Here is a 27360-nt window from a genome sequence, read left to right on the forward strand (position 1 = left end):
CGAAGGCTAGCAGGCCAGCTGACAGTCTTGCCTGGGCCCGGGACGAGATCTTAGATGGGCCCCCCCCCTCGCGGCCAGATCTCTCCTTTTCCCTTGCTCTTCCTCTCCTCACATCTCTCACTGAAATTAAGTGTGTAATCAGTCTCTGATCCATCCTGCTCAGACTCTCCGACAGGGCAGCGAGCCCCCCCCGCATCACTCACTCTCTCTCTCTCTCTCTCTCTCTCTCTCTCTCTCTCTCTATCTCTCTCTCTTCTCTCTCACGGGTAGCCTGACTCTGTCCCTCCGTTGCGAGGCAGCGGGCCCCTCCCGCATCACTCTCTCTGTCACCTGACTGCATCTGGATCTCTCTCCTCTCTGTCTCATCCTCTCTGATGGAGCTACCAAACTCAACTGTTTCTGTCAAAGTTAACGTGTTGTCTCAGGCTTTTATACGAGCTAATGGACGTTAACATGAGAGCTGGCCTGTTGCGTTACGTTACAAGGCTAGTAAACGTTGGCTGCGCTGTTTCTTACCTTGCTCTACGTTGACAGTTCCAGCTTCACCGTCACCACATTTTTTTAAATATTTGTTTAGAAAATCTCTACGGCCTCTATTTTCTTCTTCTCTTTTCTTTCCTTTTCCGAGCTCCGGACTTGTGCTGACCGGACATTTTGAGCGTACTGAACTTCAAATCAAGTGACAATATCAAATTTTGATCAGTGGCCAAACCATTTTTATGTTGGGGGTGGGGGGGTTCTTGACCACCATTTCCAGGACAATTAGGAAGAAAACAAATAAAACGCTTTTATGTAATTCAAATATTATGCTACATATTTTTTTCCACAAATAGGCCTATTTAAAAAAAAGATTTTTAATTCTTCCATAATTTAATGAGGGCCCAGTTCTGGGCCCCCCCCCCCTACTGTGGGCCCGGGACAACAGACCCGTTTGTCCCCCCCTATCGGCGGGCGTGAGGCTAGCGTTACAAGCTAATCACCGGTTCTCGCTAGCTTGTTTCAAGCCAGAGACACATTTGATTACCATGAAAACAGAACCCAGAGAACGGTCAACTCGGTACACATATGTTATTAACTCCTAGGTTCATTTTGCGCCGGAATTGTCCTTTAAAGTGGCACTTGTATTTTGGCTAACGCAGAATAACAATACACAATACAGCTATGTTAACTCTCTTTATGTCTCATTAAATCACACGGGCGAAGACAGTCAGTATGTTGGTCTGTCCTTTAAGCCCTCTTCATCCCTCTCCCCATCAAGCAGGCGAAGATGGTCATCACCATTTTCGGGTTAATCTCTACCAGGTCCTCAGGCAGAGCGTAGACTTTCGCCCCGATCTTCCTCGCCATGGAAATGGCATACCTGGTGCACGAAAGGACCATAGTTAGCATCACTATGGCAACGCATTAGATCTGTGACACTCAATGTATTTTTCCGTTACTTGTTTACGTGTAATGCAATACAAATGCATTTATTTCTGCTTGACATTTTCTTTTTATCATTACTATTTATTTATTTTACCTGCCAAAATATGGAGTTAGATTTGTGTCAAAACTCTGAGCTTGTAATGGGACATTTTGAACAAGGGTGAAAAATGGCTAAATCTATTGGCAAGCACATAAATATTTTGAGGAGAAATTGTTGCTGTTATCCACATAGGCTAAGTGCACAATACTAACTTCCATAATAACTTCACCCAACTATCATTGTCCTAGTGGTTCCCTTCCACTCTAGTGACCAATAATACTACTAGCGATCGGATTGGAGACAAAACAGCCAATCAGAAATTACCTACTTAAACTTCTTTAAAGTGAGAAAAATTTAACAGGATATTTATTCAAATTTTTTAAATAAATAATATGGATATTTTCCTATGTATATTGGACTGAATATGTGTGTCTATGTAAGGTGAATTTTATATAACCCATGTTTAGTTTTATTTATATACCTGTATGTTGGTTATTTTCAGTGTCAATATATTATTTTAATTTGTTTTGATTTATTTTTAGACATACACTATTTTCATGGTGAATTTTTCGGATATATAAGACCTTATAAATATTGTAAACTGGCAACCTATGTATACATTTTTTTCATGTAAGAGGGGATGTGAGAAATAAATTTCTTAAATCTCTGAGTGGTTGGAATTGTAGCACACTAACAGTGTAAAGGTAAACTTGGGCTTATACTGAGTAGGTAGGTCTTTAAATGATAATTGCAAAAAATATTTTCTGCGCCGTAGATGTCCCATTGCGTGGTCAGAATTTAGTCACAAATATAAAACCCGGCAACAACCAACAAACACAGTCAGAGAAAAGCAGGTAGGTGATTACTTGGCATTGTTTAGTTTGTCTTCGTCTGACAGACTTCCTTTTTGAACCAGCTCAAAGTTCACACTTTGTGGCTGAATGGCATCAATCAGGTCCAGAACCGGCATACTGGTACCGATTGCTTTGTCCTGAAAGCACACACACACACACACACACACACACACACACACACACACACACACACACACACACACACACACACACACACACACACACACACACACACACACACACACACACACACACACACACACACACACAATACAGTCAAAAACAATTCCAAATATAGGTAAAATCAAAATGAATTATTTCCCCTACAACAATGATGCTGCTCACAGAATGGTTGTGTTGTTAAACTACACTCTTTAAAAACTAAATCATAACATAACTCACCTTAAAGCTTTTGATAGAGGAACTCTTGCCAGCCTCAGCCAAAGTCTTGTTGACCCATGAAACTATCAAATCATCTCCTGCAACTGCTCCGTGCCCGAGGTCTTCAAGAACATTTAATGTGTACCTGCGTACAGATTATTAAGGCCACATGTAAGAATTACTGTAAATCAAAATCATATTCCATATCCAGTATGGAGCTTGGGGAAACAATCAGTAAATAAGATTGTTAGGGAGATTATTTTAAGGTGCAACATGGTAGAATAACTACATGTTACTCCCAATACTCTAAGTTCTAATGTCCAAAATAAATGTTGATATTTTGCTTAAGTAATACTACATTTCCAATAACAACATAACATTTTCCTAGTGTTTCATTGCATTTAATTTAGCTGACGCTTTTATCCAAAGTGACTTCCAATAAGTGCATTCAAACAGGGAGGTATAAACTCATAACAGCAAGAATCACATAGAACAAACTCAAGGCCCGCAGGCCAAATCCGGCCCCTCGCAGACTTTGATCCGGCCCAATGTTTTTTTGCACTCAACCCATTCAGCATTGTTTTACTTAAGCAACAGTTATTTTGTATGTATACGTTTGTTTATTTCAGATTAAAGTGGCTATATGTAACTTTCAGTTTGTGTTGATTCTAGCTGCCTTTGGACAAAAGCGGTAGTGTTTTACCACACCTGCTGTCCTAAAGGTCTTTTCTATATGGTGCTGTATTTGCTCACTGTATCGTACTGAGTTAGCGTTACCGGGAGGTCATATAGTCGCATAGATGCATCGTTGCATTTCAAGTGTTGCATACGGTAACTTGGACAGCTAAACCGGGAATCACTGTCACTGTGTTAAGAGCCAAAGCATTAGGAGATTGTTGTAGCAACCAACGTAGTAATAACTTATATTAATAAAAGCGCATTATATGAAACCCACGGACGCTTTACACAAGTACAGGGGGACAAGGGGAAAGAAAATAGTAGGCCAACACAAACACGGACTAAAAGGAACAAAACGTCAGCGCTAAATGGAAGGGGGACGTAATTTAATGTCGGCTACTGACGTACAACCACATCGCGCACTGTGAAGTTATTTTATGAATCATTTACAATCCCGTAATTGTCTCAATCTGTTGAAAGCCCGACAGAGTGTGACTCACGTTATCGTTGTCTTTCACTTTCCCTTTCCCTTTTAGTTGTTCTTCGTTTAATTTCCTTCTTTCCTGTGATGGCCCTGCCCCAGTATCAGTCATAACTACAACAGATAACTTATAAAATGACAATTAGGCCTATATAAAGACATCTCCTGCTTCCTTTTACCTGGCTCCGCTGGCATAGGCTAACACAGGCTTTTCCGGTGTTACAAAGAAATCTGGGACCCGTCAGAATGTGTTACTGTCGCGCCGTCTACCTGCCGCAAATCCTTCTGTGACTTCGTGGGAAAAATCGGACCCGGGCAGATGCCTTACTAAAAACTATATAAAAATAGCGTTCTTTTCATTGTTAGTCTCGTTTGCTATTACAGGTCATTGAAGACCATTGTATGAAACATGAAAAAGTTACATATAGTTACTTTAATGTTTATGTTTTTATGTATACACCATTCACCAAGGCAAATTGCACATAAGTGTAACTTATTGTGGCAATAAACTAGATATGCAATAATACAGTCAAAGATATTTGACTTTTATTCTTGAATAAAAGCATGTCTATAAACTTGGCCCTTGATGTAATTCTTATTTTCCAGTGTGGCCCTTCGTGAAGTTGAGTTTGACACCTCTGACATACTGTAGAACAGGTACATTAGCTTCAAATAAGCCAAACTACAAAGTGCCACATGTAAGTGCAACATATAATAACATAAAAATGTTTTCTTTTTTATAATCATCATCATCATCTTAGCCAAGATGCAGTCGGAAGAGATGTGCCTGTGGCAGTGGCGGTGTGGAATTTCAGCAGTCACAAAGAGGAGTATTTGTTTTCACCTCAGCGTCTCTGGTGTATTTCTAAGTGTGTTTGTCTCTATGGCTTCACTTACAGTAAACGAATCAACATGTCCCAAGTGATCCTTACTTCTTCCTTTTACTCCTTCCACTGTGTGACATTAACAGAAGCTGAAAAAACTTAATGTGTGTGCTGACAGAAGAGCGCCCTCTCCCTGTGTTGGCCTGTGTAGCAACTCAAACACCCAGAACCTGAGGGCCAATAGATGCGGTCTTTCTTCTCAGTGGCGTTTCTGCGACATGTAAAATTGAATTCAGATTGAATCACCTTTATCATGCCTTCCTTTAGAAAGGATAATACATACATATTAATTATGTATGTAAATGATACATATTAAATGACAAACAGCTATGATTTGAACACATTTAGAGACCCTTCATTAACTATGTGAAGGATTTAGATTTGAAAGAGGAAGAGAATGAGCAATTTTTGTGGACAATGCAGTTTGTAAGCTTGCAGAATTATTTTTCTTTTAAATGTATGCTATATCTTGCATCTATTGCAATAAATATACTCAATCGTGTAAATATTACCATATGTTAAAACAGGAGTAGCACTATTTTATTTTTATTTTTATTGTATTTTATAATTTATTTGTATTTATTTCATTTTTTTCTTTGTATAAATTCTTTTATTTCCTTATTTGTTTTGCTGTGTCAAGGCAGTAATGTAAAATTGTACTACATACTATATTTCATGCTGCTAAAATTGACATAAAAATGTATTTATAAAAAGAACAAAAGAAGATTGCATCACCTCCTCATCAGCTGCCACACCAGTGCCAGAGTTAGAGTTGGATTTCCATCGTAGAGGTCCTGTCCGCCAATTCCCACCAGGGAGAAACCAGCTTTCTTCTTACCCAGCTCCACAGCATAGGTACAGTTTTCCATCTGTCACACACACACACACACACACACACACACACACACACACACACACACACACACACACACACACACACACACACACACACAAAGTTAGTATATTTTATGATAAACTCAGTTGATCAAGCAAGACTAACACCCTGTTCACATTTTGTTTTAATTCGGTGATCGGAACACAAGTGGATAGCCGAGACGCATCGCTGACCACGTGTGTTCAGATCTCATGACGACCCACGTTAACTCCGCTAGAAGGTAAAAGGGCCCTGCGCACAATTATAACGTCCATTCTCTCGCCAGTCCTGTTAGAGATTGGGTTGGTACATCTGGAGATATCGCCGTCAGCAGAAGCCAACGCAGTCACACAACTTTGTCCAACTCGCTGTAAAATGGTCACCAAAACAACCACCGCGTCCGGCATTGATGACCTTATTTCCTGTTACGTCTTTGTCCGCAACGCATCAGGACACATTAGTGTTTAGGTATCCCAGACCACCTCAGAAAGTGGTTAGAGTGATCGGATCACAATGTGTCTTGGTGGTCGTTTACACTGGTATTTAGCATAGAACACATATACACACACACACACACACACACACACACACACACACACACACACACACACACACATACACACACACACACACACGTTAAGGACAAAAACATATTTTATTTCATTTGATTTCTTCCACATTAATTGAAGGTTGTAAACCCATTCTTTAAAGCATACATACTGTATTGTAACAGTTTTGAAAGTAGTATTTATGTATGTAAATGTACCTTTTTTAAATGCCCTGCTCCTTTTCCCTTGAATGGAGGTTGGTTGACTTTGTCCCAGTCCACTGGCACCTTAATCGTTTTATAGAGCTGGAGAATCACCATGGCATCCTGCAGATCACTGCATTAACACAAGTTTACACACATGGATGTATTGAAACAGTGTGCATTAGTAGTCCCTCTTACACAGAGAGTCCGCAAAAGCACTGCAAATGAAGGTCTGCCGCTACGCTGGCTTTGTTTGTTCGCACAGAACCACGCAAAGGCGGCATAAGGCCACTCCAGTGTGGGATTTTTTTAATAGCATGCCGGCATTCCTGGAGCAAATGAGAAGTGACGTGTAATACAACAGAGTCGTGTCTAGGGTGTGTGAGCCATCCGGCACTGTTAAATCAACCATGCGTAACAGCATAACAGAGGAGTGGAGAGATTAAATTAATTCCCTATGAAAACAGCGGTATGAGTGAAATCCGCTGACAGCGGCTAAAGTGCCTGGATGTTCACCGCTCTCCCTAGTCACCCAAAGTTGACTCTGAGTCAACTTTCACAGTGCGGTAGCCAATAAGAGGGCAGACTCACGAACGTGCCTCCAATATATTCTGCTGTGTATACACATATGCTATATTTACAATTCCGCGCCTGTGCGTGTGAGAGTAAGGCTGGCTACACACAGCCTGTGTGGCGTGAGCGTGACGTTTCTGTTGCGTGTCAGCTGCGTGGCGGCTGCATGGATTTTTCTATGTCTTTACAGACCAGAAACGTGTCTGACGCGGTGCTGCTACTGCTAGCCTTGTCTGGACACATGTATTTTTCCCATTGATAAAATGAAATACCATGTTAAAGGTGCCCTGCCAAACATATTTCATTACTTTGTGGTAATGTCTGAAGTTCTACCATGGATTCTGTAACATTGTTTTGTGGGAAAAAATGCCTTGGTTATCTTGTTTCAAGCCATTCTAGTTTGGTATAGAAAGCCTGCAGGAAGACTCAACTCGATTTCTGCCAGTTCTCATTAATATTCACAAGCTAGGCTGTTTGAATCTGATTGGCTAACAGCTAGCCAATGAGAGCCTGGCTGTCAGCATCCTTTACCCAGCGCAACTGGGCGAGCTCAGGCAATATGATGTCAGACTGACCAGCTTTTGTAATTGGTCTGATTTCTCCTGTTATTTCTTTTCAGTGGCTAGAGCTGACAGAGGAGGTAGCAGTTCATTTTCACATTCACCACATGACACAAACACATACGGACCTAACATACTTAAAAAAATACAAGGAAAAACGGTTTTGTGTGGCAGGGCACCTTTAAACATAAATATATACTGATTTGATTACAGCAAAGACAACGTCTTATAGGCTACAGAATATTTCGTTCTGACAGGTGCAATATTCGAAAATCGATTTTTTTTAATTACATTTATATATCTGCATTTATATCAAAACCTAGAGACTTTCAAACATCAACATGTCATTTATTAATATGTTTTTGTGTCAAAATGACATATAAACATCTTTTCCTATTCTATTTTGCCTCGAAATGCTTCCAACACACTTGCGTGTTGTGTGAAAAATAGGCGTTGGTTCTATTTCTAGCAGGCACGCATTTTCTCGAGCGTGTCAGGCAGGCAGTGTGAAAGCTGTTAACATGGGAGCCGAAATATGAACGGACACGCCACGCATCGAAACGCTGCTTTGTCACTTTTTGACCTGCCCATGGGTCTACTCGGTCAACACTACAGCGTGTTGTCCCGCCATGCTGGCTGTCCCTTTCACACAGATTTTCACACATTGTTTTGGGGCTGTTACTGCTCCGTAACTACATTCGCTGCCGGCTTGAAGGCACAACAACTCCCCCCCTCCCCGACCAATGCCGTCTGAATCGGCTAAGAGGCGCCACGGTCCTGCATTGAACAGGCTGCGTGCAAAGGGCTGCTGTGGTAATAAGCGGTAAACATGATTACTACAAATACAGTCATTTTAAGACAGAGGGACACTGACCCGTAGATATGGTGAACGTGTGGACTGACTCCGAGAGAGTTCATCCAGTTCCTGAAAGTTCTCTCCTCTCTGGTCTCGCCTTGACAGAGACAAGAAAAAAAAAGGTAAGCCTCGCAGACACACAACAGGACAACACAGGAGGTTAGCTACTCGCCACATGTGTAGACGTGGTGACGGTATATGTGAGAGAGGGACTGTTCATCCATGCTTACTCTCCACATTATTCCAGTCTTGGTTGTCTGGTTTGGTGAGAGCCGGGTATTTGTTGAAGAGCTTGGCTACGAAGGCCATGTTGAGCTTTGAGTTTCCAGACACGACGTCGGTGGCAGTTACAAACTGTCTGCAGCCGAGGCGCTCGGCCTGTTTGAGCATACACTCCGCTCTCTTCGTGAGATCCTTCTCCTGGAGTCACACAAACAAACACACATTTGCATTTTGTTGGAGGATCTGTCATGTGGGATACAGAACATCCTTTAAAAGGTGCAGTAGGCAAGCCTTATAAAACTAACTTTCTGTCATATTAGCTGAAACTGACCCTATGTTCGAGTGGAACTACATGAAGCAGTTAATTGAAAAAACAATCCGGCTCCTCTGGCACCACCTACAGCCTGTAGTGCGATTTGCAAAAATCCACCGCTCCCTGTTCAGATGCACCAATCAAGGCCAGGGGAGGTGTCGAACTGTGTGTCAATCACTGCTCATGCACACGCATTAATTCTCCCTTGTGGGGGGAGGGGCTTAGGAGACCGTTTTGGGCTTTAGTGGAAAGGGGGGAGGGACTGAGAAGTTGTCGATGTTCAATTTTTTGGGCTAAGTCCTGGATTTTCGCAATCCTACCTACGGCACCTTTAAGGGCTCCCATGTACTTAATGACGTCGCAAAACTAGTGTGACTAAAAGGTCCAGATTTTCTGTAGTATTTATGTATGATTTATAAATAAATAAATAATCACAGGTTCACTAAGAAATCATAATTATGTTGAATGTACAGTAGAGCTGTCAATTTTACTACTAGAGTAAACAGTGATAATTACCATGGCTGAAGAGACAAAGAAAAGAACAACACCTAAAGAAAATCTAACTGTAAATGAAAAAAATCCAAGCAAAATATGTCAACACCATCTATGGAATGTGATTGGCTGGGTTACACAAGGATGTTACTGTAATGAAAAGGCTAAACAGCAAGGGGCAAGATGATGCATACAAACCAGAGGAATGTAACTACTTTACTCAAGTGCTGTACTTAAGTACAAATGTTGAGGTACTTGTACTCTACTTGAGTCTTTTCTTTTCATGGCACTCTTTACTTCTACTCCACTACATTTCCAGTTTCTAAAATGTGAGGATTTTTCCTTTTATTACTTCAAGTTCATTTTCCTGATGATACTTACCTACTTTTACTAACATTTGCAATGCAGGACTAATACAGTGTGGTATTATTACAAATTACTTATTACTTCTGAATACTTCTTCCACCACTGATACAAACCCAGCATACAAAAAGTGCTGACAAGAAAAAATGTGACAGTGAGAGATCAGATAAGAAAGTCAGAATGACATCATGATCCTAATATAGTCCTACAGGAAGGAAGCTGGAAAGGGGGGCAACAGGAAGTCAGTGTCCCTTCAGCCTCTGATAGCCATATGGAAAGGCTTGACTGAGCTCATTATGGAAAGCCTTGACTGAGCTCAGTTTCAGTGACATACCAATGTGTTTCTGTGTGATTCTGTTGAGTCATGAATGTTTAAGTTTTAATGTCTGACTAAAATAATAAACAAATATAATATAAAAAGGTTAACAACAAACATACAACATTCCACTTTGCTGTCTTAAGATACATAAATAAACTGAAATAAACTAAACGCTAAGGTTTTGTGTTGGCAATCTGTGTTATATTGGGATGTTAAGTTTGTCTGTGTGGCTACATCACATTTAGTGTGTGTGTGTGTGTGTGTGTGTGTGTGTGTGTGTGTGTGTGTGTGTGTGTGTGTGTGTGTGTGTGTGTTTTTTTTGTGTGTGTGTGTGTGTGTGTGTGTGTGTGTATATCAACTTACATAAAGACCAGTCATGTCGATCTCAATCCGGGGAACGTCCTCTTTGCTGCCATCTGGAGCAATCTGTTCTAGCAGGTGGAAGTACGCCTTGGAGTCCTACTCAAAAACAGATAAGATGCTTAGAGAGATATGGCAAAATACCAAACCACACTGAAAATGACTCCTGACCACACGTCGGATCTATTCTCCCGTGAGATGAATGAACCTTTCCCAGACCCACTCTCAGAACTGAGAAGGGTCTGGTGTAAACCAAGCTAGTTCGTAACGCTAAATTTGGTTTATCAAAGAAGTTAGCAAAGCAGCACAGTAGAAACGTCAGATAGGTCGGACCACAGTATTGAACTTTATATCTTTAAACGTTGCAGTTATGGCTGAAAGTGACAACAGAAATACACAAGTTTGCCTATTTCACATATCGCTGCAATTCAGATCAAATGCCATTTGTCTACCCGGAAGTGATTTTTGTGTTAGCCTGACGTCACTGTGATTCGGTCTATGTGTAACTGTACAATATGCAACTTTTTTGCAAAATAAATGTCTATTAGATGTATTGAATAGAAGAAGATGGCAGTTCACTGTGCTAGAATAAACAATTATAAAACTAAGCTGTCGGACACAGGTAAAAGCCTGAAACTAAGGTTGGCAGTGAAATAATAGTTTCAGTGGTCTACAGTAAGAGGTTAATGCATCACTCTGACATTTCCTTACCTTAATATCTCCAGAAAAGTTTGATATGGACATGCCGGCTTTCTTTAAATGGAAATTGGCCCAGCGCAGCAGCAGCTCCTCAGGACTGAGTTTCATCAGTTCTTCCAGACTCTCCCCTTCCTCCAGCAGCGCTGCTATAGCTGCACACAGAAAGACAAGCATGACTCGGATTTGTGGGGGCGCAATGATCCGTGAATAAAAGTTAATAGAAGACTAGGGGTGTAAGAAAAAATCAATACACTTGAGTATTGCAATATTTTATTTTGCAATACTGTATCGATTTTCAAAAAGGCAATATCAATTTTTTTTTGAAAATATTCATGTAAGACAGTGGTTCACGTTTATGTTGTGTTCAAACCCCCTACCACTAGATGGCCATGCTGAGATGCACCACTAGTGTCCTTGCCTAACAGTGCCTAGCAGTGCCTAAGTTTTTGCTAGAAGCTAACAATGTAGCTATGGCTGAACTTTGGCCTACTTTAGCAGATAAACATTTGCTCACTAAGAACCTGTGAACCACAATCCCAAACTGGCAGTTTGATTTTCTGTGTACTGAATTGTTTACCTAAAGTAAACTTCTTTGACTTTTACGCACATCATGTCTTTTTTTAAATATTAGTTTTTCTAAAATTATACTTTAAAAAAATCCAAATATATTGCCTTATGCACAGTATCAAAATATATTGCAATATATTGAATCGTGACCCATGTATCGTGATTCTTGCCAATACACAGCCCTAAAGAAGACATTGATCGAATCGGATTGATTTGTATATGATTGTGTTTTATCTTTGTGTTTCATTTTTTTTCCTTTTAAAGTAGGGTGATTGTTCGGGATACATAAATAAACTGAATAAACTAAACGCTAAGGTTTTGTGTTGGCAATCTGTGTTTTATTGGGATTGTAAGTGTGTATGTGTGGGTACATCACATTTTGTGTGTGTGTATGTGTGTGTGTGTGTGTGTGTGTGCTTGTTTAACTATATTCGTGGGGTCCAAAAACCGGGAGTATACTTGTGGGGTCCCGACAGCTTTGTGGGGACGAAATGCTGGACCCCACAAGTTTAAAGGGCTGTTTGAGGGTTAAGACTTGGCGGTAGGATTAGGGATAGAATTAGGTTATGGTTAGGGTGAGGGTAAGGGAACATTATGTCAATGACGGGTCCCCACAAAGATAGTGCCACAAACCTGTGTCTATGTATGCGTGCATGCGTACAAACCTTCATTGCGGCTCAGCTCTATAGCAGCGAACAGTCCTATCTTGATAATCTGCCAGAGGAGTCCGAGCACCAGGTGAGGTTTTCCCTCCTTCAGATCTTGAGCTCCGATGTTGACAACTTGGCAGCCGATGGCCGAGGCGGAATTCAGAGCCAAGTTCAGATTCTCCTATTGGGGAAAACAAAAAGATGGATGACAGAGGCCAAAATAAATCCATGCAATGTAATGTGTATAATCAGGGATGTAGTTTTAGTATCACCGTCAACTGGAAGCAATTGATTTTTAAATGGCTTTCATTTATGTATCTATCTATTATGTATCTTTGAAAAAACCCATATATATATATATATATATATATATACTAACTGAAATCAATTTGATAATGTTTTCTACGATTTATGCAGTGAAGTTAAACCCCATTAAACACGTATTTACAGCCTGTGGTGGACCAATCAGTCAAGGAACACAGGAACACAGAAACACAGGTTTAAAGTAGGGCTGTCAGCATTAACGCGTTAATCGCGACATTAAGGGCCGAGCATAACGCGTAATTTTTCTTTTTTAATCGCATGCCGCCATTTATTAATTTATATAAATATATAATGCGGTGCTTATACGGCACCGGTGACTTTATGACCATTATCTACCGGACCAAATAGCAATGCGGAATTCAGTGTATTTCACTGTAGAGGATTCCAACACCAGGATGTAACAGCCTGCAGCTGCCGTTGTTGGAAAAACACAGACAGTGTGTTCAATGAAACTGGTAACCTACAGCCTCGTGGTGCATTCAAAGTTATTGTTAAATGCCCTTTTCCCATCTGGTGGTTGTTTTTGTCGTTCAACAGCTAATTTACTAGTGAAATAAGTTATTGTTATGTTATAACATTATTATTAAATCATTTAATTTTGACCATATGGCCTTAGCAATAAACAAGTCGTTCTTTAATGTCGCCAACTGCTGTTTATTACCTTTCTTTTTTTTTTACTTTATTAAAAAGTAAAAAAAGAATCGGTTCAGGCACCGTGAAGGCACCGGTACAGTTTTATAAGTACCGCTGTAGCAACGGCATCGGGAAAAAACAAAACAATACCCAACCCTGATATTGACTTTAGATTCAAATGTGTGACTAGATTCACACATTTTTCTTTTGTTTACAGTAAATAAATAAATAATAAACAAATACAAATCTTAAAATCAAGTTCATAAAGTCACTTTCTTTGCATTAATTTGATTCCCAATCAAGATACACTGGTAAGAATTGCTTTCCATTGTTAATATGTACTTAAAAACAGTTCTGCAAAATAATATAATTTTAATCATGTGATAAAACATGCGATTAATCGCGATTAACTGTAGAAATTCAGCGATTAATCGTGATTAAAAAAAAGTAATCGTTTGACAGCCCTAGTTTAAAGTTCAAAAAGTTGGTTAAAAATTTTCCCAAAACTAACATTCCGCAAAGCACAGTCGATTATCTAGTTAAGCAACAAACTAACCTGTGTGGTGAAAGCTGTCAGTTTCTTTTTATTAATGGTTCTCTCATCGATGGTGTCAGCGACAGAGAGGTTGATGAGTTTACTGCAAACACGGGTGAGAAAAACGGATGCAAGACGGAAAAGTGGAGTTGAAGATCAAATAAGAATAAAGATAAACCAAATAACGTTATGGATAGATAAGTACAGCTAATTACAAGGTGGGTGATCAGTATGTTTTGCTATGTCATTGATAAGACTTTTGTCAGATTTGTTAAGGTTTACCAAAGGATGACGCCGTCAGCCACTGCTTTAAACAGAGCTTCAGTTTCGGGGTTGATGGGCAGCAGGTGCTTACAGTCTGGATCCTTTTCCAAAGTAGAGTTGATGTAGTTGGCGAAGGCATAGCGCTCCTGTTCTGAAATTGATGAGTCAAGTGTCAGGTCCCATCTGTCATGATATTGGCTTGATGGCATTGATGGACAGTGGACCCTTACAAATCACTGGGTAGGTATTAGTGTTACTGGAGCTTTACTAACCAGAGATGGAATGCTGAGTTCCTGCACTAGAGATCTCGCTGGTGCCCCCGATGGCCACGATGCCTTGTTTCTTGTTCAGAGCTTTCTTGAAACCCTGGGCCATGCGGTCGTCCTTCATATCCTTGAAAATCTGAAAAACACATGCCAAGGCTTCAATTAAAGTCAACTGAATTGTGGCTTCATTTGTTGAAGTGTGTAGAAGGGATCTATTGGCAAATAAATTAAATATTCATGATGATTTAGTACAGGGGGTTCCTTCAACGTTTTTTAGGCCAGGGACCCCTAAGCTGAAAGAGAGACTGAGTAGGGAGCCAATACTGCATATATTGTATACAATTGAGTTGCATATTAAACTGTGCAGAATGAATGAAAATAAATAATTTATACATTGTGTTTGAACATTAAACATATAGTACATGTGGATGGCACAGTGACAATGACAGTGACAGTTAACAAATAGGCCAATTTATCTTTTCTATCAAAATATTGGATTCATTCAAGAAACATAGCCTACAAAGAAAATGTTAACATATTTTGGCGGCCCCCCTTTACTAACTCTGAGGCTCTGTTTACATGAATACGCTTGTGGGTGAAAACTACAAAATATTTGATCAGATGTGCCTTTCGTTTAGACGGCGACGGCGTTTTTGGGGCTTAAAAAAGCCCAAAACTGAAACCACCCACCAGAGTGGAAATCATGAAAACGCTCCACCGTCGCGTTCCCGTCTAAAGGGTAAAAACGCACTGTGCAAGAGTGTGTGTGAGTGTGTGTGTGTGCCACGTGTGTGTCTGTGTATGTGCCGTGTGTGTGCATTGTTTGGAGCAATAACTCCACCTCCTCGTCTGTCCAGACAAAATTGTCAGCTTTTGTCGTTGTCCTTGCTACTAGGGAGAGAAGTCGAAGGAAAGTTCTACGCAGGCGCGCGGACTTGGTGGTGTTGTGTGGCAGTGCTTCACACTACCACCTAACCTAGTGTGCATACTACATCGAATTTCACACACTTTTGCGTCACCATATGCACACAGATTTCCCCCCCAAAACGCTCGTCTAAATGCGGAATAAAAAGTGAGAACGCAACGGCACTTTTACGTTTTCTCTTCAGATCGTTTCCGTCTAAACATAGCCTGAGAGGAGAGAGAGAGGGGGAATAACATGGTTAAGCCTTACACCCCAGCCCAGTCACTCTGCATCAGCCATTCTGCTTGCTGCTCCCTTACTGCGAGGGAAACCTAGTCACTAGGGGTGTCCCCGACTAAGAATTTTCATAGTCAAATCACAATTTTCAAGTCTTGCCTATCGTTGACTGGTCGTCGAATCACAGAGGTGGGGAGTGGGGGTGACCGTCGGTCACAGATCATGGAAAATGAAACTTAAATCTGTCATTAGGTGGTTGGATTTATGTACCCACTTGAAAAACATTTATTAAAAGCTTCAAAGACTCGCGACGGGACGAAACCACTTAAGAATGTTGCAGGGAAAAGTTGCAGCGGTCTGAAGCATCCCGGAGGCTCAACCAGCACGGTATATGGTCGAGCGACCTAGAGAGTGACTGTAGAGAGCGAGCATCGTTAAAACAAAGCGAAGTGAATCAGAGAAATAAAACGTTGCTTTCGCCGTTTCATCACTAGAAATGCAACTGTAGCAGGTATCTCACTATCACTAACGTTATCCACATTCATATTTAGACGCAACAGATAATATCCAGCTACAAAAAAAAAAAGCCTGAAAGTCGGAAATTGGAATGGAAGTACAAAGAGTCGTGCTATGGAGAGGATACTAGGGCTGCTCGATCATGGAGACAAAAAAATAGGTTGGTGTAAACTGGCAGCTTTTTAGAACGTTGCAGGCCAGCGCGTTGCAAGTAGCTGCAGGTTTACACTCGTCTGGTCCAGAATCTTTGGTCTGAACTGGACTTTATGGCGCTGCAAGAATCTTTGGTCTGAACTGGACTTTATGGCGCTGCAAAGATTCCAACTGTGAGACTGGCAGTCAAATCACGCTCTTTCCATCAAAGCATTCAATATTTGACTATTCAGGGTCACCCCTACTAATTACTCAACGAAATCCCGACGGTTCGCTGACATGGCTCCTAAATGGTGGAACAAGTTCCCCATTGACATCAGGAGAACTTAAAGACTAAAAACATATCTCTTCCGACTGCACCTTGGCTAAGAAGATGATAGTAATAAAAAAAATAAAAGAATTCACTCACATGTGGCACTTTGTAGTTTGGCTTATTAGAAGCTGATGTACTTCTATGTGATTCTTGCTGTTTGGAGTTTGTACCTTTATGGTTGAATGCACTTATTGAAGGTAGCTTTGGAAAAAAGCGTCAGCTAAATGAAATGTACAGTAATATAAATATTTTCATTATTACAATGGTGTGTATATGTGTATGGATTTGAGCTTTTGTTTCTTCTGTCAAAGCACTTAGTAAACTATTGTTTTTAAAAGGTACTATATTAATACAGTTTATTATTATTATTCTACTACTAGGGAGGGGTGAGGGAAGGGATATTCAGTTGGTTGCAATCTGCAACCTCACCACTAGATGCCACTAAATCCTACACACTGATCCTTTGAGTTACTGATTATTAAAGTTAGTCACTAGTCTCACTTTGCCAGACCTTCCTACGCAGCGCTGCGGAGAAGCGGAGGAGGATCTGGCTAGTCCACACAGCATTCCGGGATGGGAGAAAAACGTGCTCTGGTTTATTGGCATTTCTTTTAAAAGATCACAATCGTCTTGGGAGGTGCTAAGCACCGGAAGCAGGCCACGGTGCCGCTGCAGAATAGCCTCGGGAAGGAACTTGTTTTGGTGGGTCATGTGTACGTTCAAAAGTTGTTTTAGTTGTGCAAAAGAAAACTGACATTGGACGGATAGCAGTCTAGCTAGCTGTCTGGATTTACCCTGCAGAGATCTGAGGAGCAGTTAACCATAGAGGTTAGAACGCCAACACAAAGAAAGCGGAAGGTAACGGACATGCGGCCATCAAGTTAGGACTTAAACTAAATAGATAGTAAACGGTACATCAAGTTGTGAAGAAGTTGTAGTTAGTTAGTCAGTCAGTCAGTCAGTCAGTTAGTTAGTTAGTTAGTGTTACCTACAGCCGTGAACTCATCAAAGTTGATCTGGCTGTCGTTGTCTCTGTCCAGCTTCTGAAGCAGTTCTCTGATCTGGTATCCGGGCAAAGGACAGCCCGCCTCGCGGAAGAGATCGCCGAGTTCAGAGGAGACGATGTACCCATTGCCGTCCGAATCTAGAGGAGTGTGGTGGAGGCAAGAGGGACGGGGAAGAATGGAGGGAAATAAGCAAGTAATATTTCAAAGGTTTTTTTTTTTTTTGGCATCTAGGCCTCTGCTTTTGTGACAGCTTGGACATGAAAGGGAAAAGAGAGGGAGTTACATACAGGAAAAGTGCCGCAGGACGGAATCAAACCGCAGCCTCTGCGCCAAGGACCAAGCCTCCACATATAGGTGCGTGCATGCTCCACCACTAGGCCAACCAGGCACCCAATTGCAAGCAATATTTTAGTTGGATCCCATGCTGCTCTTCTCTATTTCCGATTGATCCGACCCTATCTAGGATTCAGTCAGTATCTTCATGACAAGTTTTACATTTGATTATTCTAACCACCAGGAGTTTGGTAGGATTAGATTCAACGTTTGCCTCTCAGCAACATGGCATCATGACTTCGCGTAAATATACACGCCAACTTTCTTAAGCCAAGTGGCGTGTTATCTGTAGCTTTTTCAACTATCAGCGTGTATGTCTACGCTGTATAGAGCGGGCGTACACATACACGCCACTTGGCGTGTTAACGCGAGAATAATGTGTTATCGCGAGAATAACGTGTTATCGCAAGAAGAAAGCTACAGTTGAGTTTAGGAAAAGTCACACGCGGGACAAGGAAACGTCACACACGGAACAAGGAAACGTCACACACGGAACAAGGAAACGTGTTCCGTCACACACGGAACAAGGAAACGTCACACACGGAACAAGGAAACGTCACACACGGGACGCAATCCCCGGTCTCCTGGGTGAAAGTCCTGCGTTTTACCCATCCCCCACCCCGACCAACCTCCCTTCGCGGATTTTCGCCCTTTCATACCACTCGCTACGGCGTAAATTTGCATGCAATCGCCAGGTAATGTTAGTCAATGGAGGCCAAGCGGTGTTGATAAACACGCTAAAAAGCGAGTATGTGTCTTTATAACACGCCAATAACGGCATACGAATTGGCGTGTCATACATACGCCATTTCATGAGATCAGTCTGCTCTCAGCTTGTCAAATTTACATGTGCTCATAACTGTTTACAATTGAGTACAAACTATTCTCAAATCTGGATTAATTGGGGGCATGGAGTTGAAAAGGTGTTTATTGTTTGACACATACTCTGGACTAAAGGTCAAGATACCTTAGACCTCTAATTTTACTGGTTTTTTTTTTTTTCACTCTCTCACAAGTCCCCCAACTTCTTCTAAAGCCAATACTAAAATGGCTGCAATATCCCTTTGATAACACACTGATTAAAATGAAGCTCTGCAGCACCTTCAAGAAAACCTGACAAGACTATGACATCCAGGGCAGAACTACGATATGTTAACTTACAGCATCTTGTGTACAGAAAGATTTTGTGAGAAGTGTTTATTCGCTTTCTTACCGAGAGTCAGATGAGATGATTGATACCAGTCATGTAAGGTGCTGAAATTTGGAAGCTAAGCTAACAATAAGCACAGTTTCCAAAATGTCAAACTATTCCTTTAAGCCATAACTTAAATGTGGGCGCATTAAAGGTTTTTAATTTCTTTACATGAATCCCAAGATAAACATGTCCGTCAGATGGTGCACACACGTGTTGGTCAGCTGCTTTAACCCACTTCAAAGGTGATTGACTAATCCATCATTGTCTGATGGGTGTCTGCAATATCCGCACGCACACATTTTTACTCACCCACTTTCTGGAAAGCCTCCCTCATCTCCGCCATCTCCTCGGCGCTTATGTTTGTCGACATGCTGACACCTATAAAATAATAGGGCAGCTGCATTTAGGTACCGTTATACAATGTGAACTCTTTACACATTATACACATGATTTGAAAAGATCAGTTTCTAAAATGGTACTACATGTAACATTTTAAACAGTTATGCCTTACAATCAAATTATATGCAGCGCTTCAATTTAATTGAGGCAAACAAATGAAACGTTTGAGATGATTGCGTGCTAAAATTATAGGATAGTGTTTTTCAATAAACATTATTTCACATAAGTCCCCTGTCAAAAGTTTTCTTTTTAGCGGTGTAGCTTGATCTCGGTCATCAGGGTCAAATGTGATTGATGTTAAAGATGCAGTAGGTAAGTCTTATAAAACTAACTTTCTGTCATATTTGCTGAAACTGACCCTATGTTCCAGTAGAACTACATGAATTATGTAATATAAAAAAAAATCCAGCTCCTCTGGCACCACCTACAGCCTGTAGTGCGATTGGCAAAATTCCACCGCTCCCGGTTGATTTTCTCCAATCAGGGCCACGGGGGGGGTCTATCTGCCTGTCAATCACTGCTCAGGCACGTACACGCATATATAGCGTTCTCCCCTCCCCCTTCCCCGCTCACAAGCTGCAGAAAGGTTTCCCTAAACTCGGGTGAATATTGGAGTGGCTTTTCAGAGGTGGCGTGAGCTGCGGGATTTTAAAGATCTGAAGAACGATGCAGATGTAGCCACATTTCTTCTCGACAGGTAACATAATTACCATGAATGATTTATCTTTCACTTGGTTATTAGTAGTCAAAAGTCCACAAAGCTACGTTGGTGAGCATGATAGTAACGTTTGCACAGTGGTCGGTCTGATATGATGCTGAAATGGCTAACGTTAGCTTGCTAGTTAGCATCGTTTTACTGTTGGTGAGTATAGTTAACATTGTGTTGGTGTTTAGTTATTGAAAATGTTGTCTGACATTTAGTTCTGTCACACTCCCTTGTGTGGGAGGGGCTTAGGAGACGGTTTGGGCTGCAGCAGAAAGGGGGGAGGGACTGAGAAGTTGTCGATGTTCAAATTTGTTGGCAAAGTCCTGGATCTTCACAATCTTACCTACAGCAGCTTTAAGAGCTCCTGCGTATTGATGATTGTTGTTTGGCTACATTGGTAGCTTTTTTTATATTCTCATAATATTGTTGCCACTTTGCATGCTCAGGAAGAGCATCTTCCTGTAGTGTAGCGATGTTAGATTCACATAGCGAATCGTAAACGAGTTAACTTGATTCGCAAGATGGGAGTGAATCCAAAATCTTGCTTCTGTATGGTGTACAGGGATAATGTACAGCGAGGCGGTTGTTATAGCGAATACAACCCCGACAGGGTGATCAGGACCCCGACGCCTTTTTGCACAACCGCTGCAGTTGACACGCCTGTAACGTTAAACATATTGCAATGTAAGCTAACTAATTAGCGTAGTTGTCCCTACGGCTGTTACTGCATAGCGATCATAGACCGTATGTGAAGATGTAGCGATGGCGCACACCAGATCTGCTGTCATTGCTTGAATTGGAGGACAGAAGTTGATACACGTTTCCCCACTTTTTGCCACAGGTGATAAAGTATCCAGACTTCTTTCAATTCAATTCAATTTTATTTATAGTATCAAATCATAACAAGAGTTATCTCGAGACAATTTACAGATAGAGTAGGTCTAGACCACACTCTATAATTTACAAAGCCCCAACAATTCCAGTAATTCCCCCAAGAGCAAGCATTAGCAGTGGCTATTGTGACAGTGGCGAGAGGAAAAACTCCCTTTTAAGAAGAAACCTCGGCAGACCCAGACTCTTGGTAGGCGGTGTCTGGCGGTGCCGGTTGGGGGTGTGATGAACAGTGGCAATAATAGTCATAATAAAGATAATGGAACAGTGACTACAATGGTAGTGGTAGTCCTTTCAGCGGATTGATAGCTAGATAGTGTGGATAAAAGGAGCTTTCTCTCCTGGAAGTATGGACATTACTTTTTCGCTCATCGAAATTAAAGATAAAAATTTAGTGGTGAATTGTCAATTATGTGAAGTGTAAAGAACCTATCCACATCTAAGAGTAGCAATTTAAATCTTATGAAGCACCTGTTGAAGCAACACCAGCCCCAGCCCTACAGATATTGAAGGCGCCACTCCATACAAACAACCAAAGCTAGATTTTACACGGACTGCAGTGCAGCCAATAAGCCAGGCAGAGCTGAATAAATTGATTGCTTGGCACGTTGTCGATGACATGCATCCTCTGTCAACTGTTGATTACAATAAATAGGTCTAAAAATTATGTTTATTGTGTTTGACTGTTCAGTACAGTTCATATTTACATTTAAAAAGCAGACATACAAGTAACTTAAAAGTTGCTTTCCCTAGTAACTAATTACTTTTGATATACAGTAATTGGTAAAGTAATTCAATTACTTTTAAAAGAGTCTCCCCTCTACATCATTTTCCTAGCATGACATCATCATACTCATATTCTAGTCAGAATATGAGTCTGATACTGCTCCATTGGGCTGTGATTATTGGGCGTGTTTCAAGAAAATGCCTCTGCATGCAATTGGATAGACCTACAACCAATCAGAGCAACGGAGTATGTAGGTTTTCATTGCGCCCCATCTTCTTAGCGACCATCGAGGCCAGCTGATAAATTAAACTTTTGCCGAATCCCGTAGGAAGGAAAGCAAATAACATCTTTCCGATCGACAAATGCCTTGATCGCGGTTCTCTGTTCCTCTTTTAAAATGAATGTGCTGTCGATATCTTCTATAACAGATGCGATGGCGGAATCTACACGTCTCAGTTCTCCAGCGGCAGCCATCTCTGTTGTAAACAAATTCAACCCAAGCGCTCTTCTTTGGTGACGTGGTTGATTACGTTACTGGTGATCATCTGTCCAACACGAACATTACGTTTTCATTGATGACGGTCATTATTCCTAAGCCTTTACTAGCACAAAATACAGATGTGATGTCTGCCTGTTTGACACTCTTTGACCAACTGGTGGTTTTGTGATGATGGTTTGAAATAATCCCTTATGCGAACCAATTTGCTGGAAAGCTTCAATGCTTTAACAAGCTTTATTTCGCCATAATAAAAGTACATAAAAGACAGTTTTTTGGGTTAAGAATGTCTTTATTAGCACCTAGACATTGCACTAGAGATGCACCGATTACCAATTACTTTTTAGGCCGATTCCGATTTCCGATTTTCTTTCAGTTAGGCCAGCCGATACCGATTTTAGCCGATTCCGATTTAATTTTTTCTAACCACTTTACAGCACACACAAATATTTATTTTCTATATTTTCTTTAATAGAACATTTTGCACAGAACATAGAAACATTTTTTAACAGATAATGGATCACTATAAAATAGAACTATATAAATTACTCCTGGTGTGGGAAATTCACACACATCTAAAGTGCAATGTTATGGAAGAACCATTTCCTTCTTTTCACATCCAATATCCCAACTAACTGGTTTTTGGTGTCGTCCCTCCACGCCCTACTTTTTCCTTGCAGGTATTGCATATTGCAAACTTGTTATCTTCTGCACACACGCTGAAGAATTTCCAAACAGCTGACATGTTGCAGGTTAATTCACGAGGCTCCCTACATGTGCGAGAATAGCGCCGACACGCGCTTCACACCGCGAGCGGGTACCATGGCGGAAAAGTTGAGAGAAAGGAAAAAGAGACCGTGCTGTCGCGTCCGCGTTTGCGTGCGTCCTTGAGAACTGTAACTCGTATAACTTATGTTGTCAGTTAATTGAAGCGTTGACCGGCATGAAATCGGCATATGTCAGACTGACCTGCCGGTCGCCGGTCATGACCGAGCACGTGAAAACCAGCCAATTCCGGTCACCAGCCGGTCCGTCGGTGCATCTCTAGATAAAGAACACACATTTAGTTAAAATTATTTGTCATGCTGCTAGATGGTTTAATTGTATATAAATTCAATTATCTTTATGTTCTTCTCATGTCGCTTATTTGATAGCTCCTCGGTCCTCGTCTGAACCGGAAGTTGTTCTGTCCCTACTCGGTGAAGGCCGTCTCAAAGCTCTTATTTCTGCCCTGAGGACCGAGCATCGAGGCGCTATAGGCGAGGATACACGAGAGCAGCCTTCTCGCAACCACTGCAGCTGAAGGAGTTGCTAACTCCGCCCATACAGCTGACGATTCATGTGACGCCTCAGGGGAAAGGATGTCTCATCCTTCTAAAACACATTTGCTTGTTGCCTCTTTCCTCTCATGATTTCCTCTAGGAAGGGAGGCAAGTGGAGGAATCGAGGAGGCAATTTGAGCGCCATGAGAAGCACCTCCAGTCTTTAAATTACCTGGCTGCTGAGTTCACTTCCTAGTCAAACAAAAGATGGGGCAGAGGGTGGAGCCTGGGGCAAGTTCAATCTCAAAACGGTGTGAACAGAACACCGGAACATATAGAATATTATCTATTATGCAAAGAGCCATTTAGCATTACAGTTAGCCTAGAGACCCTTATAACATCTAATAGATTGATGTAGATTGCCTTTGGAGTAATATGATTCTGTATTGGAGGTGTAAAAGGTTTGTATTATAGATTAAGTAGATAGCTATTTATGTTACAGCTACTGTATATGTAATAGCTCTCTCTACAACAAAGACATGTATCATATGATCCACATAAGCTTGTGGTATCACAAACATTCATACTTTTCACCACAATGTTGTCCATTTTGCTTACGTTTTGAGACCTATGCCATTGATATCCTCTCTACCACCCAAACACAATGGATGTGAATGGCATTTTGGCATCCAAAAACATAAAAAGCAATGTGTCTTTTCAGAAACAACATCCTGGGTACTTAGGTGATCCGCAGACCTCACTGTGAACACTTTCTGCCGAAGTAAAAACACCAACCATCACCTCATTTGTAGTGGGGTACAAACTTCCCCAAATCAAACCAAAGGTGGTATCTTGATGGTGGCATTATGATTTTGTAATTTGGGTTTACTGACCATTTAATACCACCAAATAGGCTAATGATTTGACAGATAAATCCAGCCTGGTCTCACAGAATTCCGTGAAATGATCACGAACTGTTAACAGCACATTACGTGGTGGTGGCACGGAATGTGTGAAAATTCCGTGTGGCCACCGCGGAAAACAATGCCAAAGTAAAGTCTATGAGAAAATGACGTAGCATTAAGAGTGACTACGGTAGCGAATAGTATGAAAGCCCGAAAATCTGCGTAGGCAGGTTGGTTGGGGTGGTGGATGGGTCAAACAACACAGGACTTTCACCGAGGAGATCGGGGATTGTTGTGTCCCGCGTGTCACGTTTCCTAAACCCAACTGTTGCTTTCTTCTTTTACTAAATCCAACCGTCCCGTTCTTCTTTTGCTAAACTCAACCGTTCGGTTCTTCTTTTCCTAAACCTAACCGTCCTGTTGTTGTCCCGTTATTGTTTTCCTAAACTCAACCGTCTGTTCTTCTTTTCCTAAACCCAACTGTCCTGTTGTTGTCCCGTTATTGTTTTCCTAAACCCAACCGTCCTGTTGTTTCCTTAACTTAAGGGGTCATTCATTTCACAGAATTCTTCCATGGGCCCATCACGGAATTTTCAGCGATTCCGTGAAACTGCCACCGATTTTGAGTTAAGGCGCTGTGTTCATTTCATGGAATTCTGTGAGATCAGGTTGGATAAATCCTATAAGATCTTAGGCTTGGATGATGCTTATAGGAGCAAAAAGCAGGGCTCTGTAGTAGCAGGGCAGCTTAATGTATCACACGACACATCAGATAATGTTATAGAAAATATTGGCCTTTATATACTGTACAGCCACAGTATTAAGAGAAGTATATGATTTAATCTGAGAGAGAGCTTTCTGCTGCAGAGAGCAGAGGACTGCTAGCTGAGGCAAGAAGATATGGCAACTTGATTTATTACATCTACAGGCAATCCATACAAGCCTAGGAAGCCAAAGCCATCCATACAAATCCAGCCTTATTAGTCTGAGATATCAATGGCATATAACTAAAAACACTATATAGAAAAAGAGACCTGATCTCTCACCTCTAATCGATGTTGGATAAATCTAACAAAATACTACTTTTCCCTGTTTAGACATCAGTTAAAAGACGAGAAATCCAAAACCAACTTTCCATCACACATTTCCACATCGAAATTCACTCATGTTCATTCAGGATTCCTCTCTGGGTGTCTCACAAATCTTCCGTGCATTGGCCGTGTTAGAGCATTGACGAATAAACAAATAGGCAACGCTTCAGCACAAACATGCAAATATGGTGGTTGCATAGTCAGGCACACACTCACACAGACACAGGCAGGCCGGCAATCACAGGGCCACCAATGTCACCAAAAGCCCTTGAAACAAACAGAGTTTTTTTTAGACTCTCCTAATAAAATAGTGAAATTAAGCAATTTTAACACTAGTGGTCATATAACACACAATGTCAGTATCTATTTCCAAAGTTATTTCAATAATGAATGAAGATGCATTTTCCTTAATGCAAAACAGGCCTGTATACACAAATCAGACAGTATCCCCCTCATGACAACAGATACTGAAGACCTTAACCCCATAGTTACTGATTTACCAACCAGTCACCAGTAGTGATTTACCTAATATTATAAATGTAACTAGCGTAACTAGCACATGCATGCAGAATTGTTGGATTACAGAAAAAAAAAAAATTTCAATGCCACAAGATGTCACTGCTTCAGAAAGAACATACATTGCTTGTAAGGGCTGTCCTTGCTATATTTCCTGGGATAGTTTATGAAACTCGAGGTAGATTAGAGGTCTGTTTATGCCAATATTATTCTGAAAATGTGTACATGATCACACAATGGTGGAAAAATACCAACTAATAAATTAAGTCTTCTCTGTCCTTATCAAACATATTTACAGCACCAAACATTGTACTGATACAAAAATATTCAGTCATCAACACTTGTGATGTTAAAAGCCAATTATTCCTGGTGGATCTAACAGGCAAACATGTGTATTGTCTGGATGCTATTTGTCATCCAGGAGTTAATTAACCAACAGGTATCCTGATGGATCCACACACACACACACACACACACACACACACACACACACACACACACACACACACACACACACACACACACACACACGTATGTCTGTGTTTAGACTGATATGCAGTTCATATCTCCATTCATCTTGACACATGGTTGCTGTTATTTCGAAAATATTCTTTGAGGAAAAATTTAACCTTCAGAAAATATAGCCTAGGCCTATATTACAATACGTGTTATTCACATTTAAATGGCCATGTATTTTATACAATATGCTGCAAGTAATAACTGGAGGAAATTGGCATTGTCTTGACACATTCTATACAAAATAAATGTATATTTTTTTGAAATACCAGCTATAAAATTTTAATAAATTGGATAGCATACTGCAAATTTAAAACATGACAAATAGTATTCATCATAATGTAGGCCTATTGAGATGAGCTATTCCTAAAATGGTAGCCTAACAAAAAATGTATAAAATATGCATTTGTACACGTGGTACCATTAAATAACGCTGACTGGAAAATTGTTTGTCTGGAGAAAATAGTATTTCAAGTGTCCAAACTAGCTTTTGTCATATGCAACTCACACATACTGCCCATTTTTTCCTAAGTTAATGTTATTTTTATTCACATCTCTTTACATATCCTGAGGTAACGTGCTGAATGGAAGAACAGCTCTGTGCCACAAATCCTATTTACTGCTCGAGGATCCTCCGTAAGCCTAACACACTTCTCCTCCTGAGTCATGAGAAAACGCCCTAAAACGCTCCTTCCTCTTACCTGGAGTCCGCTGGTGCAGTGAGAACAATCAGCCGGGGAAATGAGTCCCTCCTGTGTCGGCCTCTCACTGCTCCTCCGTCCCGTTTTCTCCAGCTGACACCGCCCGGTAGGGAGAACCGCTCCGCCCC

General features: G+C 41.0%; 1 protein-coding gene across 3 annotated transcripts; it reads right to left on the reverse strand.

Moving 5' to 3' along the window:
- Positions 1 to 1160: 1160 nt before the first annotated feature.
- LOC120567040 (plastin-3-like) lies at positions 1161 to 27360 on the reverse strand. Of its 3 annotated transcripts, XM_039813829.1 has the most exons (16): positions 27233 to 27360; positions 19332 to 19400; positions 17480 to 17631; positions 14371 to 14500; positions 14117 to 14249; positions 13856 to 13937; positions 12358 to 12523; positions 11138 to 11277; positions 10430 to 10525; positions 8588 to 8777; positions 8376 to 8454; positions 6384 to 6501; positions 5479 to 5612; positions 2722 to 2845; positions 2332 to 2456; positions 1161 to 1360 (listed from the first exon to the last, which is right to left on the reverse strand). In XM_039813829.1, the coding sequence occupies exons 2-16, from the start codon at positions 19390 to 19392 to the stop codon at positions 1228 to 1230; spliced, it is 1863 nt and encodes a 620-aa protein (XP_039669763.1). In that variant the 5' UTR covers positions 19393 to 19400; positions 27233 to 27360; the 3' UTR covers positions 1161 to 1227. The 3 variants fall into 3 exon arrangements, with proteins under 3 accessions (XP_039669763.1, XP_039669764.1, XP_039669765.1); XM_039813830.1 differs by lacking the exons at positions 19332 to 19400; positions 27233 to 27360 and having other exon boundaries at positions 17476 to 17583; XM_039813831.1 differs by lacking the exons at positions 1161 to 1360; positions 2332 to 2456; positions 2722 to 2845; positions 5479 to 5612 and adding an exon at positions 5683 to 6153.

This window comes from Perca fluviatilis, chromosome 10 (genome assembly GCF_010015445.1).
Source record: "Perca fluviatilis chromosome 10, GENO_Pfluv_1.0, whole genome shotgun sequence".
NCBI lineage: Eukaryota > Metazoa > Chordata > Actinopteri > Perciformes > Percidae > Perca > Perca fluviatilis.

Bases quoted from the DNA above. Each gene is read 5' to 3' on its own strand.
- LOC120567040 (XM_039813829.1), bottom strand. From the start codon at position 19,392: ATGTCGACAAACATAAGCGCCGAGGAGATGGCGGAGATGAGGGAGGCT. The intron at 17,632-19,331 runs GTGAGTAAAAAT...ACACTCCTCTAG, and splicing joins GGAGGCTTTCCAGAAAGTGG to ATTCGGACGGCAATGGGTAC. The intron at 13,938-14,116 runs GTAAACCTTAAC...CCGTGTTTGCAG, and splicing joins GCTGACGGCGTCATCCTTTG to TAAACTCATCAACCTCTCTG.